The sequence below is a fragment of the Dermacentor andersoni genome, chromosome 4 (assembly GCF_023375885.2).
Source record: "Dermacentor andersoni chromosome 4, qqDerAnde1_hic_scaffold, whole genome shotgun sequence".
Lineage (NCBI taxonomy): Eukaryota > Metazoa > Arthropoda > Arachnida > Ixodida > Ixodidae > Dermacentor > Dermacentor andersoni.
This window is the reverse complement of record NC_092817.1, coordinates 184,259,296-184,277,975: the sequence shown is the minus strand read 5'-3', so window position 1 is coordinate 184,277,975 and position 18,680 is coordinate 184,259,296. Positions and strand designations below refer to the sequence as shown.

At 48.7% G+C, this 18,680-nt stretch overlaps 1 protein-coding gene across 1 annotated transcript in view; it reads right to left on the bottom strand.

Annotated features, from left to right (window-relative positions):
* The window catches only part of LOC129384866 (uncharacterized), a 78,575-nt gene that overhangs the window by 40,401 nt on the left and 19,494 nt on the right, over window positions 1–18,680 (bottom strand). The window contains exon 2 of the mRNA XM_055070450.2: window positions 18,139–18,625. Within this exon, the coding sequence (XP_054926425.2) occupies window positions 18,139–18,625 (487 nt within the window). The remainder of the gene's footprint in view (window positions 1–18,138; window positions 18,626–18,680) is intronic.

The window sequence follows — 18,680 nt, the reverse complement described above, 5'->3', positions numbered from 1 at the left end:
CCACTTCGCAACTGTCGAATTGTTAATTGTCGCTGTGGCCGGGTCTCAAATCGTGAATCGCCAGCCATGCCTGCTGCTATGTCGGTCTGCCGTCGGGACTGTAGTTCCAAAAGACCGAATTTTAGAACGCAGATAATCAAGCAAGCTTCAAGACAGGCGAAGCAGTCAGCATGGCGCGAAGTGTCGCTTGCCCAGCGCGACGAACTGCAGCTATTCAGCGCGCCCGACGCTCCGCTTCCTGAGGCCTTGACGGAAAACGGTAGAATCTGATGTTGGAATTCAGGCCTTCTTGTTCATGGCAGCCCACGACGCAGAAGTAATGACGGTGACGCTTTTTCGAGGCTGAGCTAGGTCTCTCCGGATCGGCGTCGCCTATTCCTTCTGCTTCACGCATTACGTCTCACGGAGAGTCCGTTTTCGTTAAACTATTGGCTGCGGCTAGCTTGCAGCATGGTCGGCGTGGTCTGTGAGAAGTGACGAGCTTTTTCGCACTCGCAACAGGGCTGGAAAAAGCGCGAATTGACGGAAAGCTCTCGCTCTAAGCGTGCTTCGCCACAGCCAGGGCTCAATACTACCCAAGCCGGTACTACCCAGATAACGTTTCGCGCGCCGCCACCAGCAGCCGCTACTATGCCTCAAAGTCCAGCGCAAGACGCCCATGCGGGAAGCAGAAGGAATAGGCGACGCCGATCCGGAGAGACCTAGCTCAACCTCGAAAAGGCGTCACCGTCGTTACTTCTGGGTCGTGGGCTGCCATGAACAAGAAGGCCTGAATCCCAACATTTGTGGTGAAGTGACCAGGTGTGTGCAAATGAGCACAAATGGCCGGGTTGATTCTGTGACAGTTCACTACCCCACTACGAGCAGCACAGGTTAGAGAGCTAAATGAGCTCATCCTTGACCCCAAGCCAGCACGTTGAGGCAGCGCAGCAAGGTAGTATTGATTGCAGCACATCGATGTTCGAGCGCTTCATTAAAAGCTACATCAAGCGAGCAGCGCACGAGCTCCTGCTGCAGCGTGATTCGCAGTTACGTTACTGCGAGCTCATATGCATTGAATCAGTTATTTATCAGTTGCTAAAGGGACAGATGGCCGCTACTACAGTGCAGGCGTAACTACTTGTCTAGCGGCATGCATTCAACAAAGATTGCAGGAGGCCCGCCGTTTCGCGGCATGTCGAAACACAGCTGCCGTTGTGGCGCGTACCGTTGTGCGCTCGAGCAGTTTCGTACACATGATGTCTGCTTATCGCTGCTGTGAATTCATTCATAGCAAGCATTTCCTCGCGTGTGTGTGCCTGAATCTATCAGCGTGCAAACCTTACCTGAAGTTCAACTTCGTACGCGACTCGCTTCACTTGCGATTGACACCGCGCTTTTAAAACTTCGCCGCTTATTTCTTGAACGGCGTGCACGTATTCGGCGTTGCATAATTTATTGCCTTTACGCAGCGTGCCACTCCTGAAAATATCTTCGGCGCCCGATATTCGCTGCAAGCCGTGGTACAACACAACCGAAAGTGGCGGGTCCATATTGTAAACGTGCTTTCCGAAGCAGACGACCGAGCTTGGTACGACCCAGTTAAGGACAGAGGGCGCTTTTTAGCCCCATTTTCGCAGCGCCCCCTGGGCAATGCAAGAACCCCATTACGTCTCACGGAGAGTCCGTTTTCGTTAACTATAGGCTGCGGCTAGCTCGCAGCGTGGCCGGCGCGGTCTGTGAGAAGTGACGAGCCTTTTCACACTCGAAACAGGGCAGAAAAAAAGTGCGAATCGACGCAAAACTCAGGCTAGAAACGTGCTTCGCCACAGCCATAGCTCAATACTACCCTATCCGGTACTACCCAGATAACGTTTCGCGCGCCGCCACCAGGCGCCGCTACTATATCTAACTGGACGCCTGGACGCCTACCAAATGCGTGGACGCCTATTAAACACGCTTAAATGTAATAACATAGATGTCACTTCTTGTCCTTTATCGCATTTATATGAGCATTTCAGTGATATTTGAAGACGAATTAATTTGTTGTTTGTGACTGTTTTCTGAAGTAGACTGTCGTCACGCATCTCAGTTTGATATTAGCCTCTGTGGACGGCTCAATCATGTCTTCTTTCCTGCACTGATTACTTTGTTAATGATTCTATCACGGCTTTTGTTGTTCTAGTGTACACTGTGGATTGCGTACTTTTTTATGGTTTGTAATGTTTTTTTTTTTTTTATGGCATTTCTGTTTGCCCGCATACTGTCTAAGCCAACTTGTCATTGTTTTTTTGCTTATGTATTGTTTTTGTCGATTCTAAATCAGTGCATGTGCCTTCTGCTGCTGCCCTCAAACCGGGTTTAAGGCCCGTCAAGTTGCTGCGAGCAACTTTTTCCTTAAATCCCCCATAAGTTGTACGTTTACGGAAATAAAGGCATATTGTATTGTATATTGTAACTCCAGCTCAAGACGCCCATTCTCAATAAAATCACTCATGACCACTTCATGCTCATTACCCATGGAGGATCATGATCACTCTTTCTCTATTAGGGGAATAGAAACGCAGCGACGCGGTACGGCTGTTCATCGCAGGCGTTTCACCAGGCTATTAGGGCCCCCGCTTAACCCACTAAAAATTACACATTAGCCATTGACACGGTAGCAACGGCTGTCGCTGCAAAGTGGCGGTACCTTATTTTAAGGTCCGTAGTGACACAGTGCAGTGAAAATGTACGAGCTTATCTTTGTGCGCGAAGCCTGTGCGATACATTGCGAAGAAGTGCGTGCTTCCCAGCGACACAATTCATCGCTTGTCATCGCTTGCGAAGTGAAGGTGCCTCTTAACGCATGTACGCAGTATTTGAGTGTGTTGTGCAGTCCAATGTGCTTGCGGATTACCTCTGCTGGAGCCAGCAGCGATCGCAGATGGATATCGTAACGACACTGCAGCAATCGCATTTTGGCAGGTGAGGGCTCTTGTGTGCAGTTATGAAATGAGACTTCGAACGGAGAAAGGTGTTGGAACTGTTGAGTGCGCAGTGCTTGTGATGAAGAAATGCCATTGCACTGGGTCTAGAAGAGCGAGCGATTCTAGGACGCTGATCGTGTTTACGACGTTGTGGCTCCGATACATCACCAATGACAGAGCGGCCATCTCAAACGAGTGCTGCGATACGCACTCATCATCGTCGTCCCCCTCGGCGCATCTATGCCTTGCAAGCAGCTACAGTCACGTGCCGATAATTATTTACTGTGCGCTATGTCGCCACAATGCAGACAATGAAACCGTGTTGTGGGGCCATCTCAGCCCGAGATGATGTATGCATAAGCCAGCGACAGTCAACGCTTTGTTTTTGATAGTGGTGCTCGCTCAGTACATCACCGATAACAGTGTATTGTGCGTGTTTTATGCCGGCGGTCAAGATTGTTGATGCCTCTCAGCTTGACACCGCGTCGCTGTTGCCGAAAGATAAGTTGGGAGTGGCCCAACTGTGGCGGGTGCGCGCACAAGAGTTACATGCCTAGCGCGGGGCGTGACCTCTGGTTTTGATTGACAGGCGAACTCGTGCTAAACTAGTACGTCGCGAAACTTCTTCCTAGTTCAACTCGAGAACATGGCGGCGGCAGCAGCAGCCTGTGTCATTGCATCCAGGTGCAGCAAGCGGCAGTATGACCGTCTGGACCCGTTCACCTACATGACCGACGTGGAGTTTAAGCGTCATTTTCACCTGTCGAAGACATCAGTGCGCTGGCTGTGTGACGAGCTAGGCGAAGACTCTCGTCTGCGGAGACAGCGTGGCGGGTTTCATTCGCTCACCGTCGTAGAGCAAGTCCTCTGCGCCCTCCGTTTCTACGGGACTGGGAGTTTTCTGGGAAGCGTCGGCGCCGAGTGTTACATTGGACGTCATCAGACTACTGTTAGCCGCTGTGTCAGAGATCTATCTGACGCACTTATGGATGCGGCAGCGCGTAAGCGGTGGCTAGCTTTCCCGAAGACTGCGGCTGAGCGGGCATATATAAAATAATGCTTCCTACTTCGCGGGAACATTACAAACGTAGTCGGGTGTGTCGACGGAAAGTACGTAGGAATTAAGGCGCCTTCAAGGTCAGCGTTACTTCTACTACTTTGCACTGATTCCTACTTCGCGGGAACATTACGAACGTAGTCGGGTGTGTACGTCGACGGAAAGTACGTAGGAATTAAGGCGCCTTCAATGTCAGCGTTACTGTGAGTAACATTGAAGCAATGCCTAGACACGCCATATTGCCAAATTTGTCACTCCTGTGTAGCCGACTTAAATTTTTTGTTACCGACATCTCACATGCGGCTGCCTATGATACTGACATTTTCGCTGGTTGCTGACTTTTTGCCGATTGTTCTACTTGTCTGTCAGGGTGCCTTCCAAATGGCTCACTTTTTTGGGAAAGAGATCAAGTTTAAGTAGATAAATGGATATCACAAATTGTGTGAAGTAACCTATGAATGCTAATCTCATAAAGAACTTTGGGTTCTTCATTGGTGAATTTACTTAGTATGCATAATGCTGAATTTTGGTCATGCGTCATATATCGGCCGCACTATGAAACGAGGCATTGCACAATTTGTTGCAGGGCGAGATGTGGATGTTGCGCCAAGCCGGTGGTGCCTATGCATTTGTGGCGAAATGAAAATGCATTGAGAATCTTAGTGTGCTTGCTTGCATGAAGAAAATACCTCAGATTGTTTGCTCTGTTCACTGTTGATACATGTGCCAGAGGTTCAGTGTACCTTTTTTTGGGGGGGGAGGGGGGGCAGCATTATTCCAGATGGATAAAGCATATATTTTCGTCTCATAATAGGACTTTAATTGTTAAGCAGTAGAACAATGCAGATCCAATGCTCTGCAGAACTCGGTGTGCGTGAAGATGTCATGAACCACCAAGGCAAAATTATATATCGGGAGAAATGTGGTGCAGATGCCAATGACAAGTGGGTCTTTAACCCACAATGATAAAAATAACGATTGCAGAGCAAATAGACTTTTTTACAGCTTTAGAGCAATGCTGACACAAAACTTGATATGCTCAAACGAGTAAAAGCTTGCCACAATGCCAAAGTAGGATGAGCGACATGAAGCATATTTTGGCATTGAACATGTCTTGTAACCGCTATTTTTATTGTAAGCCCTCGCTGTCACACCTTTCCCTCCGGCACTCCCTTTACTGAAACGTGGCACTGTCTTTCCATTGGTGTCATGATGATGATGGTAACGGCAGCAGTAAGGCTGGTTATTGCTTGCCCCTTTGATTCCTGTGAGTTTAGTGGTAAGAATATGGCACGTGCATACACCTGTGCTGCAAAATTTACCATTTGTGATTTTTTGGAGAGCTAATTTGTGTTGGGACATTCCAAAGATATGTGCCATTGTGGCCTAATAACTAGAGCATTGGTGAGGTTGATGACTGCGTGTATTGGTATAGAAGCTTGAAGTTGAATTGCACAACAATTCGACGGGACACAAAGAAGAGAAATACACACAGCGGAATGCTCTGCTGTGTGTGTTACTCTTCTTTGTGTGCCGTCGAATTGTTGTGCGATCCAACTTCAAATAGAGCATTGGGCTTCTTTGGTGCAGGACCGAGGAAGTATGAGCATTTAACAACATGCCAGTGCCTTGCCACACAATTATGGAAGTATGAAGGTTTGCAAACAAAGTTCAAATCCACCTGCTATGTAATACAAGCACTGATTGAAAGAACTGTCATACAAAAATAATGGTGAAATCAATGGCCTGTGAAAAGTGTAATTTGTATATTGACACTGTTGACACAATAGGTGCCATACCGGCCTCGAAATTGTACTGGACAGAGCAGTTTGTTTCCTATGTGAAACACAAGCTTCCATTACATGCTGTGCAGATAACCAAGCTCAGTTTGTTCTGACGTGGTAGACAACGTTCACTGTAATCTGTTTTTGATCCTAAAGAAGTGCCAAACACCACCTCTTTTTCAAGGACGTCATGGGAATATTTGGCGAGACCTTTTTACAGCCCCTCATAATGGAAGTGTGGCCAGCCAGCTTTGCTTGGATGCCTTTATAGATTTCTGTTCCTGATCACTGTGTGCTATCAAGTTGCTAAAGTCTATGCAACTAGTTCAAGGCATTACGTGATTGTATAGTTGGATACAACTTTAGGAGGCCGCGGAATCTGCACTTTAAAGGCAGGTGAACACAAGCCTGCACCAATGGGCCCGCACTCTAAACTGACGTCGTGCCGCCCGACGCACTAGTACCCGCTCGTTGGAGAGGGACTATTCCTCTAAACGTGGAAGCAATCGGCTGCTGCGCTTTGGTCATCTGGGCGGGGCCTCTCTGTCTTCTGAAGTTGTATCCAACTGTACAGGATGCCGCTTTTCATACAAAACAAAAAGACAAAGTGTACAATTATTTGGCCTATGAAATGGATACATCAGAAGGGAGCTATGCAAGGGCTTAAGCTGTGGGAAAATTAGTAGGTACATGCAAATATATGACATTGTTAAAGAATATGTGGTATCAAACATGCATGTAATGGCATGTTTGAATCGGGGAGTGTTGCAGTCATATGCACAGTCTGTAGGTGATAGCATTATTCAGCTCCTGCTGTTTCCTGTCTTTTCATTGTGAATTACACACACCGTTCATCTCGTGGCTAGTCAACACGCACTGTATTCTTGCCCATAGAAAGAACAAACAGCACAATGACGTGTAAGCTGCATTAGTGTATTTTTCATTTACATGGTCCAAGAGTGGCACAGGTTGTCTTACGTTTTTGCCTATTTTGAAGAGACACCAAGTGCGTGTTACAAGTGTCCTAATATGCACAGCACAATGTTTACTGCAATAATTTTATTCATGTTCTTGAATAATAAACAAAATAATAAACTGAAAGCTCTTTTGTAAGGTGTCTTCTGCGGGCTCGACTGGAAAGCAGTGAGGGCACCGATACTACTGTTGCAGAGCATCCCTCTGGACCTTGCCGCACTCAAGAGCACGTGCCTAGCGCTCGCCTACTGCCACCAGGCGGTTGAGTGCCTCCAGCAGCAAAATGTTTTGCTGCAAAAAAAAAGTGGATTATTGGAATGAATCAACCGCATATAAAACATTATTTACAAAGAAAAATGCTTGTTGCACTATTCGTACTAAGTGCCCTTGACTGTGGAAGCCTTTAGTGTAGTATGCATAATAAAACAATGTGTTGGGACAACTTTGCTTTATTTTTCATAACTGCGGTTGTCTTTTTCAGAGCCAATTGTCATGTTGATTAGTGTGCCAGCAGCTGAGGTGTCCTCGCACCTTCTCGAGTCTCTACTGTCAGCACGACAAACCTATTTTGTTCAATGCAAAACCAATGCCGCTCCCTACAATCCCGTCTTATGCGAGCTGATTGCATCTTATGCCTACAAACATCATATTTTTGTCCCATTACGCAATTTTCTACCATTCTCGGCTGCTCTTCTCTCTCCTTGACATCCATTCTGTCACGCTTATGTAATCACCTGTTATGAATTGGAAACAAGTGATTGAAGACGTGCATGGCCTGCCCACCGACTCCCATTTATTATTCTTAATCTCAACTAGCATATCAGTTGCCACGGTTTACTACGCCATTATCTTCCTGCCTTAATGCTATCTCCAACAATTTTTGTTACTTCGCTTTCTGCACAGTCCTCGACTTCTAAAGTTTCTTTATTAACCTCCAGGTTTATGTCCCATATTGCATAACGGTAGAACGCAATGATTCTAAACTTTTTTCAAGGATATCGGCAACGCGGAGATCACGATTCGGTAATGCCTTCTATGTGCTGTTCAACCCATGAAATTTTTGTATGTTTCCTGCTTTATATCAACTTGGTACGTGCTATTGATATTTCACCTCGATAAAGATACTCTTCCTTAGATTCTGCGGGCTTAATGTCATTCATGAATTTTCGTTATCTCACCAAGTTAGTGAAAGTTGCCTTCATCTTTTCCATATTTTTGCGGGCCCACGTGCATGTAAGAGCACAAACACTCATTGGTTCTCAATGCCTTTTTTAAACTGCTGGACATTCAGTTCGTTACTACGAAGGTGACTTAATCCGTGCACTATTTTTATGCTAAATATGAAACAGCACAAATATACTTATCTGCATTTTGTTGTCTCCTTCACTGTGTTGGTAGCGAGATCCATCGTCGGCAACACCTCCTTGGCGCATCGTAGCTATATAGGCTTCCTTTTGCACACACTATGTAACATTCGTGACGCTCGCAGTCACGCAGAGTGGAGGAACCCAGCGCACTCGCAGAAGCGTTACCGGACAAGTTGTTTCTTCAGCATTGCGCCGTGAACAGTAGGTGCGCGTTGCGATCTGTAAGATCGCCGAAGCTATTGGCAGTCTTACGGGGTGCACGGAAAGATTGCTCACGGAGGAACAGAACTATCCAAGAAATAGTGGTCATCGTCGAGCCTGATCACTACGACGCGCACTGCAAGCTCGTTGTACAAGTTTGTTTACATTGGGCCTCTTCGATGTTTAGCTGCCATGCTCGCCCGGTGAATGGATGTGATGACGCCAACACAGCGTTCCCTCGTGGTACAATGCGAAGCGTACTAAATTACAAATTAGTCTAATACACATTCAGTGTACATCTTGTCAGCTTTAAAATGCTTGTAAACCACGTTAAAGTAACTAATAATATTGCACTAAATGCATTTGTTTTATAACTTGCTTGTGCATGTAATGCACTCGGTGGAACGACAAACAAGTGAAAGAAGGCACGACCATGTACCGACGGTATGATCACGTGGGCCCCGGTTTGTCGACCGCGCAGAAGGCAACGCCCAATGAATTATAGCCACCCAGAGTGAATCTAGATGAACCAATGAAACTGGAGGCTTCTCGAAAGATAAACTGTGTCTCGGTACCATTTGTGCTTTCATCTTGGGGTGTTTCCACAGCTCGTGAAGATCCCGAGTTTCACAAAACTCGGCGCATCCTGCATAGCACCCATGGCGAGTTTCTTAAGCAGGCTTTCCACACGGCTACTTTGACGCAACCGGAATGGTGGACCTCCGGTTAAAATTGTAATTAAGATCTAAATATGTGGGCTGCTGACCGCATTCCCGCTCTCTTCCCTCCTTCGCACCATCAAACTTTGAAAACACGTGTCCCGAGTTTACTATTTCCACTAGCTGGAATGCGGTCATCTTAGGGCAAGCTAGCTGTGCGAGTAAGCCTGGGTACGGAGTTTGGCGTGCCCCCGATTGACAAAATAATGTAGCGAAAGGAATACTACCAGAAACAATATATCACTCTCAATCACTCCGCCGATGTCACTTTATAGAATACTTCAGCGTCTGAAAAGCGCGCTTGGGCCTTTAGCTCATATACAAAAATGTTCCAAAAGCCGGGTGAATTCATGATTCAAAATAGGTTTACTTCGACTTAGCATAACAAATTAATACAAAAGGGTATAGACGTTTCGCCACCTATGCAGCTGGCGTCTTCACAAATCAGGCGTGGTCCAGTCTACTCGTCCCACACGTCCTTGTAAACGTCCAGCAGGGGGCCACGGTTAGTGTTACACGCCGATTCGGCGCGACGGATCAACCAAGATTCCAGGAGTTTTCGTTTCCACCCACTTTCGATCTCGGGCCAGCATCGTCAATGTCGCAGCTATGCCCAGTCGTCCAGCAATGTTCGACAAGTTCGGTCTCAGTACGCGTTGCATGGCAACGTCTCCTTTGTGTTCTTTCAATCTCATTAACCTTTTCCAGCCCGTTTCGCCAATGAAAGTAGCGTCACAATCCCAGCATCGCACTTTGTAGTTGACCCCGCTCTGATCTTCCGCAGGGGTGTGGTCTTTCGATTTCGTGAAAGCATTGCCCAAGGTATAATGGGGTTTGAAAACGGTTTGTATGCCCAGCGGACGCACAGCTCTCCCAACAGTATCTGACAAAACCTGAACTTAGGGAATAGATACAATAGCGACTGCCCTCACTCGTGATTCACTTTCCCTTCTCCTCCACATTCGCTTCTGGGTATGGTTAACAAACGTCGTGGGATAACTGCGCCGTTTTCATGCATCAAATACATTTTCTACTTCTTGAAAGCGTAATTACTACAAGAAGCACACTGCTTCACAACGTGATAACGAAGTTCGCACAACGTAGCATTTGTGTTCGGTCGGGTAACGCCAGTCAAAGGGTACAAATGTTCAGTGTCACAATGCTTACGGTACACTGTCGTCTCCACACTGCCATTACCGCCCTGGCGGGCAAGCACATCCAGAGAAGGCAAGACAGTATCTCTCTGGTTCGTACGTGAACTGTTCAGCGCGGCGTGGAGAGCGACCAGGTTTGCCCTTTTTAAATTTACAAAAGTCATCCACGTACCTACAATACATTTTCACCCGAAAGGGTAGTGAGTTCAGCCCTTATAGCACGTTTCGACGTGCTCCATCGCTAGGTTTGCCACGGTAACCGAAACAGGACTTGCCATAGGACACCCTTCAATTTGAGGATAAATCGCGTTAGCGAAGCTGAAGTAAGTTTGGTTGAAGAAAAACCCCAAGAAAATTATGATCTCCCTACCGACAAGGACGTACAACTTTCTGAATTGCAATCTTTTCTCAAACGCGCCTCTATGTCAATGGCCAGGCCAACAGGGACGTTTGTAAACAAGGAAATAGCATCAAAAGACACCATCACATCGTCATCATCAAGTTGCTGTGTACAGACGTCAGTTGCAAAATCGTGAGAGTTTTTAACTGACCTGGAGTTGCCCTCAGTTAAGGGCTTCAGCATTCCAACCAAGAACTTAGACAGGTTGTAAGCTGGTGACGTAAAGAAAGACAGGATCGGACGGATAGGGCAGCTCTTTTATGTACCGTGGGCAGCCCATATATCGTTAGAGTAGCACCGTCCGAAGAAAACAGCCGGCGGCACAAAGTTTGATCCAGGCGTCCTTTGTTTCGCAGTTCCCATAATTGGTCAACTAGCTGTCGGGTCACGGTTCAGCTGCACAAATTGCAATGGATCGTTCAATGTGTTGTACATATTCTCCTCATAATACTTTCTGACTAGCAACATCGTGCCTTTGCCCTTGTGAGCAGATAGGATGACGATAGAATTATTTGATTTGAGACCCTTCAGCCCCACACGTTCCTCATTGGTGACGTTCGTCCGAGTGCTTTTGGAATTCGTCAGGACACTTAAAATTTGGTTACGAGACAAGTTTACCCCAGCTCGAGCGTGGATGTGCCGCAACTTCTCCTCAACCTCCACGATGATATCAGGTTTCGGGACTTTCCGTGGGGCAATTCCGAAGTTCGTGCCCTTTGACGATAGGCTCATGTGGTTGTCCGATAGATATTTCGAGGAAAGGTCATGCACCGCTTTTGAAATGCCACGTTCTGGGCGACGGCGACGTACCAACCGGGTAAGCTTCTGGCGACGAACTTCGGTGCACTTGTCCCTTTCCAAATCTTCAGCTTGTCTGCGCACCCGGATGATATCGTGGAAGTCATTGGAACCCAGCGTTGCGTGGAGACAGGCTTTCGCCTCATACACGCGAAGTCTTCCTTGCTGTATTTGTTGCTTGTTACCCTCGACTAGGGCTCTTCAAGCAGTTGTGGCTAATATCCCGCACGAGCTTGCGGCCGTAGGGGGTTATCCACGAGGGTCTTGCAGTAGAGACTTCTTGGCACCATGTTGTTGTTCAGGCCCTCGCAGTTGAACCGCAGGTGGCATTCTAGCGGCCCAATATTAGTAGACCGGTTGATGTGCACTCTCACCGTGCTAAGAATACTTCTGTAGAGAACTCGAACAAATGTAAAACGGTTCCAAAAGCCAGATGAATGCAGGATTGAAAATAGGTTCACTCCGACTTAATATAACAAGTTAAAACAAAAGGCTTAGACGTTTCACCACCTACGCAGATGGCATCTTCAGTATACACTGACGCAAGTGAGGGGACAACTGGTTCAACAATTACGGGGACTACGAAAAAAAGACGCCTGGATCAAACGTTGTACCGCTGACTGTTTTCGCACGGGGCTACTCCAACGACCTGTGGGATGCCCAAGGTGCATAAAGAGGGTCGCCCTCTCCGGCCTATCGTATCTTTTGTTGGGTCACCAACTTACAGCCTGTCGAAGTCCTTAGTTGCAATGCTGAAGTCCTACACTGAGGGCAACTCCAGGTCAGTTAGAAACTCACGATATTGCAATTGACGTCTCTACACAGCAGCTTGATGATGACAATGTGATGGTGTCTTTGATGCTATTTCCATGTGTAGAAACGTCGCTGTTGGCCTGGCCACTGATGCGGTAGAGGCGCGTTTGAGAGAAGACTGAAATTTAGAAAGTTGTGCGTCCTTGTGGGTGGAGGAGATCGTTATTTTGTTGCGGTTTTGCTTGAGCCAAACCTACTTCAGCTTCGCTAACGCGATTTATCATCAAATTGAAGGGTGCCCTATGGGAAGTCCTGTTTCGGCTACCATGGCAAACCTAGCTATGGAGCCCGTCGAAACACAGTTGTTGAACTCAAAACCCTTTCGGGTGAAAATGTATTGTAGGTACGTGGAATACACTTTTGTATTATTTAAAAAGGAAAACCTGGTTGCTTTCCACGCGGCGCTGACAGCGTACACCATGCCATTCAGTTCACGTACAAAACAGAGAGAGATAATGTCTTGCTTTTGCTGGATGTGCTTCTACGCCGGGCCGGTAATGGAAGTGCGAAAACGAAACTGTACAGTAAGCGGTGTGACAGTGAAAATATTTTATCTTTTGACTCGTATCACCCGAACTGAACACAAACGCTCCGTTGTAAGAACTTTTTATCGCGTTATACGGTGTGCTCCAGCAAGCGGTTACGATTACAAGAAATAAAAAAAAGGTATTTGATGCATTAAAACGGCGCAGTTATCCTAGGACGTTTGTTAACCATACCCAGAAGCCAATGCGAAGAAGAAGGGAAAGTGAGTCACGAGTGAGGGCAGCATCTATTGTAGCTATTCCCTATGTTCAGGTTATGTCAGATACCGTTGGGAGAGCTTTGCGTCCGCTGGGCATACCAACCGTTTTCAAACCCCATTATACCTTGGGCAATGCTTTCACGAAACCGAAAGACCACACCCCTGCGGAAGGTCAGAGCGGGGTCATCTACAATGTCCGATGCTGGGATTGTGACGCGACTTACAATGGCGAAACGGGCAGAAGGTTAACGAGATTGAAAGAACACCAAGGAGACGTTGCCAAGGCCACCCATGCAACGCGTTCTTAGACCGAACTTGAGAAACACTGCTGGACGACGCGGCATAGCTTCGACCTTGTGGGATTCTCTCCTATGCTCTTGGGACAAACGAACGACAACACAGTAGTGCAAACAATCAGAAGGGCATTTATTGCCCTTCTGATTGCCTGCTAGCCAACTGCTATCCACAAAACATGCCGATGGGCGCCCGACACATCTATTAGTCCGACTCACCGCGACCGGACAGCGAACGAATATGTTCGCCCCATTCTGGATCCCAACGCCTGGTCGTTCGCGCGTATGGTCACGCGAACGGTGGCGCGTTCGAACGAGCCCTCGCGAGACGGTCTCGCAGAAGCATGGATCGGCGCACGCGCGGAACGTCCGCGCTGCTTGCCGATCTCGAGTCAAAGAGGAAGCGCCTTCTCCTTTCTGCGCCCAAGTAACCCCGCCGTTAGGTGGCGTTAGCAGCGCAACACTCGCGTCATCTCTCGTACTGCGCTTCAACCAGACGACTGCCGCGGGCATCAGGCCACGCGGCGAAGCCGGATTACAGGAGAAGGGAGCTATGCGGGAAAATAACATATCAGGGGTCGCGTGAGAGTCGCGCATTCCCACATCCCCCAACCTTAAATCACTACATATTCCGGCGAAACATGTCACACGGTCTAACATCAACGCGTGCTTCGCGAACAAGGTTGTACATGCAACAGTGGCCGCGCCGAGGAAATGTCCACACGCTGTCCATAACATGCGAGCCGACATTGTCCTTGGGATACACCGCTGGCGTCCACTGGTCACAGAAGCAACTCTGCGGACTCGACCGCACGATTCCAGGCCAGGACACCGGAAATGGCGACGCAGTAGTCGGTACGAGCAAGCGTCACCCGCGCCGACGCGCCCTGCTGGCGAGAGCCGCCGTAGCTGTTGGTGACTGCCGGCTCTTTTCTCCGCCGCCGAGGGCTGCGAGCTGGATACAGGTGGCCGACGAAGTCGCTGCGCCGAACTGGCCACAGCATCACCATTGGCCGGGGTGGCTCGATCGTAGTCCGGGGCAGAAGCGCAGGCGATGTGCAGATGACAGCAAAGCAGGGGTGACTCCGCTCACGCTGCGTGCTCTCAGCGCACTCGGCAAACACTAAAGTAGTGCAAGGGATGGGAACTCTGCATGCGCATCGCCCACGTGGTATGATGTTCAACTCGGCTAGCAAAAGATCGGGCAGCTACTCAGATGCTAAGTTCACGTGAACGAAGCTTGCTTCCTTGAGTCGAACGAGTAATTTCAATTCGTGCGAGACTAACTAGAATGAGGTAAGCAAAGTGCAACACCTCAATGCCACTGTCCACCAGGTTGTGTCCCTCCACGTGCGACAGGCAGCTTCGTAAAGCTTTAGGCTTAAAGCGTCGCTACCCTGACAACAACCGCCATCCAAAAACAACACCCAAAATGGGCTTACAACAAGCAGCCGCGAGGAGACGTCCGCTCTGTTAGATGGTCCTACCCCTCTCGGTGCACACAGCATCCGAGTTGACGGCGCCCACCATCCCAGACGGGGTCGGAGCGCCCAGTGCCAGGCCGCAGTACCAGTCAGCCCGTAGCGGCACCCGTGGCCCACGGCCACCCGGCTCCCAGAGCCGCGACTTCATCAGAGTCAAAGGGATAGAAGAAGCTATTTACATAAGAAATTCGGACCACCCACGAGGCTTCCGTACTCACTCGCTCCAGGCTTGCCAATGCTCCGCGGGCGCTAAGCCTCGCTCTCCCAGGATGTACACCACGTGGCTCTCGTACCGGCGAATGTCATTAAAAAAGCACTTGCGAAAAGGCTTAGCATGTTGAAAAGTTCAAACACTACAGCCACCGTCGCCTCACTCAAGAAAGCACGCCGCCGACGCTAGCGATCAAAATCCACGCTAGCCCTACGCTTCGGTTCAAACAAAGGTCTCGAACGAAGGAAAACTGTTAGAGCTATCTTCCGTTGCCCCAAGAAGTCCACGTTGGGCAGCCAGATGTGGGGTTCTCACTCGTGCTCTTGGGACAAAGGAACGACAACACAGTAGTGCAAACGATAACAAAGGCATTTATTGCACCTTTAATGCCTGCTAGCCAACTTTCTATGCACAAAACATGCCGATGGGCGCGCGACAAATCTATTAGTCCGACTCACCGCGACCGGATAGCAAGCGAATATGTTCGCCCCATTCTGGATCCCAACGCCTGGTCGTCCGCGCGTATGGTCGCGTGAACGGTGGCGCGTTCGAACGAGCCCTCGCGAGACGGTCTCGCAGAAGCATGAATCGGCACACGCGCGGAACGTCCCCGCTGCTTGCCGACTCGAGTCGAAGAGGAAGCGCGTTCTCCTTTCTGCGCCCAAGTAACCCCACCGTCAGGTAGCGTTAGCAGCGCAACACTCGCGCCCTTTCTCGTACTGCACTTCAACCAGACGACTGCCGCGGGCATCAGGCCACGCGGCGCAGCCGGATTACACGAGACAGGAGCTATGCGGGAAAACAACATATCAGGGGACGCGTGAGAGTCGCGCATCCCCACAGCCTTGACAATGCGACGATGCTGACCCGAGAGCGAAAGTGGGAGGAAAAGAAAACTCCGTCAATCGTGGTTCATCCATCGTGTCGAATCGGCGTGCAACACTAACCGTGGCCCCCTGCCGGACGTTTACAAGGACGCGTGGGATGAGTAGACTGAACCACGCCTGATTTGTGAAGATGCCACGTATATGTCTATACCCTTTTGTTTTAATTTATGTTAAGACAGAGTAAGCCTATTTTCACGCTAGCTCATATGTGAGCGGACGCCGCGTTCTCAAACTTATATATAAACCAGCACTAAGATGAAATAATTTCGGCGCAGCTAGCAGTAAGATCAGGAGGGCAGCATCAGAGAGAGAACCAAAGCGATGTCTCCCCATTTTACAGCCATGGCTCATAACCTCCATATTAAATGACGTGATATTATCGGCCGGAGATTGCTCGGTGCACACCTGCGAATGTTTATCTTAATCGATACTGCATAAAACAGTGCAAGACCTGCTGCGCATAATACTGCGCCGCTATTCTCTGGCGCTAAACCGGAAACAACATAAGACTGGGGTGCTATAACGTAAAGCCGTTCCGAACTTTTTCTCTTCTGTTTCTGCAATCAGCCCTCCACGACTGGGCAAACATTTGTCGGGCTACCTACACTTCGTCTGTATGTCACGTGACCTCACGAAAACCGCGAGACCCCCCTATATGATATTACGTTTTCGCACTGATTATGCGTAATTACACCGAATAAACGATAAATAATTATTTATAAATCCACACCTTTCCCTATATTACCCTCTGCTAATGGTCAAAAGCTTTATGGCTCCGTCCACTTCGCTTTTATGCCGCGCGACCTCGCAAAACCGCGAAAACTCACACCTAAAAGTGACGTCTAGGTATTTTTTTTTTCGGAACACCTGGATACTGGCCCGTTTGAAAAGAACTAGACCTCTTTCCAATGATAGCTCTGGCACTGGCTACTTGCAGCTGTCTGGCAGAAAGGATTTATTTACGTACATTCACAATGTTTTGGTTCCAGTATAACGTTGCCGAGCCCTTTCAGTATGTATAAGACAACGCTCTGCCAACTTTTCTTCCCTGAGGATTTGTTTTAGCGGCATATTTAACCTTCCGCTGAACGCCGCCGCGATTTTCGATCGAGCGACCGCAAGCTAAGCAAGGGTGAGTGGGCCAATCCCAGACGCCGAAACTAGCCTCCTCATCCGTTTGTCTGCTTTCCCTGCCCTAGCTCGGCACCAACGAAACCCTCTCCACTTCTGTGTGCTCCTCAGGTATTGTCAGCCAATTAGATAAGGAAAATCTGTCAATGTAGGCAACCCTAATAGCTTTGAAAGCAGACAAAAGTGACCTCCTATAAAATAGGAGAGCGTTTTATTGGGCGGCTTAAGTGACGCGGCGGATCACAGTGCGACGCTTGCGTCTGCGGTTACGTAAGTTTGACGTCAGGAGATCGGAATAAAAACATTCGAATAGTTTTACTTTATAAGGTGTCTGAAGCAGTATCACTGGCTGATGTGCTACGATTCGCTGCCACTTGGCAGCTGATCTATGCAACAACAAACTGGAAAATTTTAAAGAAAGCCAGCGCTGAAAAGCGAAAGGCCTGTTAGGAAATCAAAGAAAAATGCCCGTCTCTCTGCTTTATCACCAAAGTTCTCCATACTACAGAAGTACCAGGATCACAACCGCAGCCTACTGCAGTTGTCAATGACTTGCACAAGCCACTCGCGAAGAAGCGCGTACGGGTACTTTCTTGAAAAGTTGAACCGCACGGAGCACCCTTAAGATTCGTAACATGTATATTTCACACATAACACCATTTTAACACCCCGAAAACAATCAAAGGCTGCACTAAGTCTGTTCTGATAACGAGTGCATCGAATTTGCAATTTTTTGAATAAATTAAGGGTGCAGAAAGAGTATTTATGTATTCAATCTAGCCGTGACGGTGTAATTCTCCTCAATGTGTTATATCTCCAAACCATACAATCGAGGTTCTCAATGTGTGAATTATGGTCCCAAATTATCTGAAGGCTCTTTACACTTCGCCGAGTTTAGCCGGTATGCTCGAGAGGTATGCGGCAGACAGCCCTTATAGCACTGTGCCTAAACGTGCTATAAACGTGCTCTCCAAAATTTCAGCTACAGCCAATAGCCTGAGTGGCACTAAGTGTACACAAGGTATACATTCCGAGTTCTTGTAATTGTGATTTCTCGCTTTAGTCTTTACTCGGGATTTTGTCAGGGCGTCAGATGTCCCTAGCAGGGCATTGCTATTCGCGAAGAATCATTGCGCCAGAAAGGGTTAAGCATTTTTTCGCTTTTGAGTACCTTGATGATTATTAGTATGTTGGTGACATCCTGGTGCAGGCCAGACTGTTCCGCGGAAGTCAGGAAGTGCTTGTGGCAGCTGACATAAAAGACTGCCGCTTTGTCCAACGCGTCCCTGTTCTTGGAGTCGCTGCCGACTGCGGCGCCTCTATCGAGCAGCGCGGCGGACACGGCGTGCACGAGCGGGTGACGCCGGAAGTAGTCGCTCGAGGTACCGCCGCACAGGTGTGCGTAGAAGCCGTCGCAGGGGGGCGCTTCCATGTGCTTGGAGCTGCGTGCCAAGTTCATGGCCTGGTCGCAGGCCGACGTGCTGCAGGGAGGCGCGTAGAAGCCTAGCACGGCCTGTGCCACCAGCGTGCCCACGACCACGAGCACCGTGATGGCGGCCACCACCACCGTCTCGGCGAAGATGAACTGGCTCCAGGGCAGGTTCTGGTGCAACCACATGATCCGCGGAGGGATCAAGCGCTCCGGGTCGGACGAATCCCTGTCAACCAAGGCGCGATATTACTGCTGCTTTGGTTGGGTGCACAGCCGTGCGT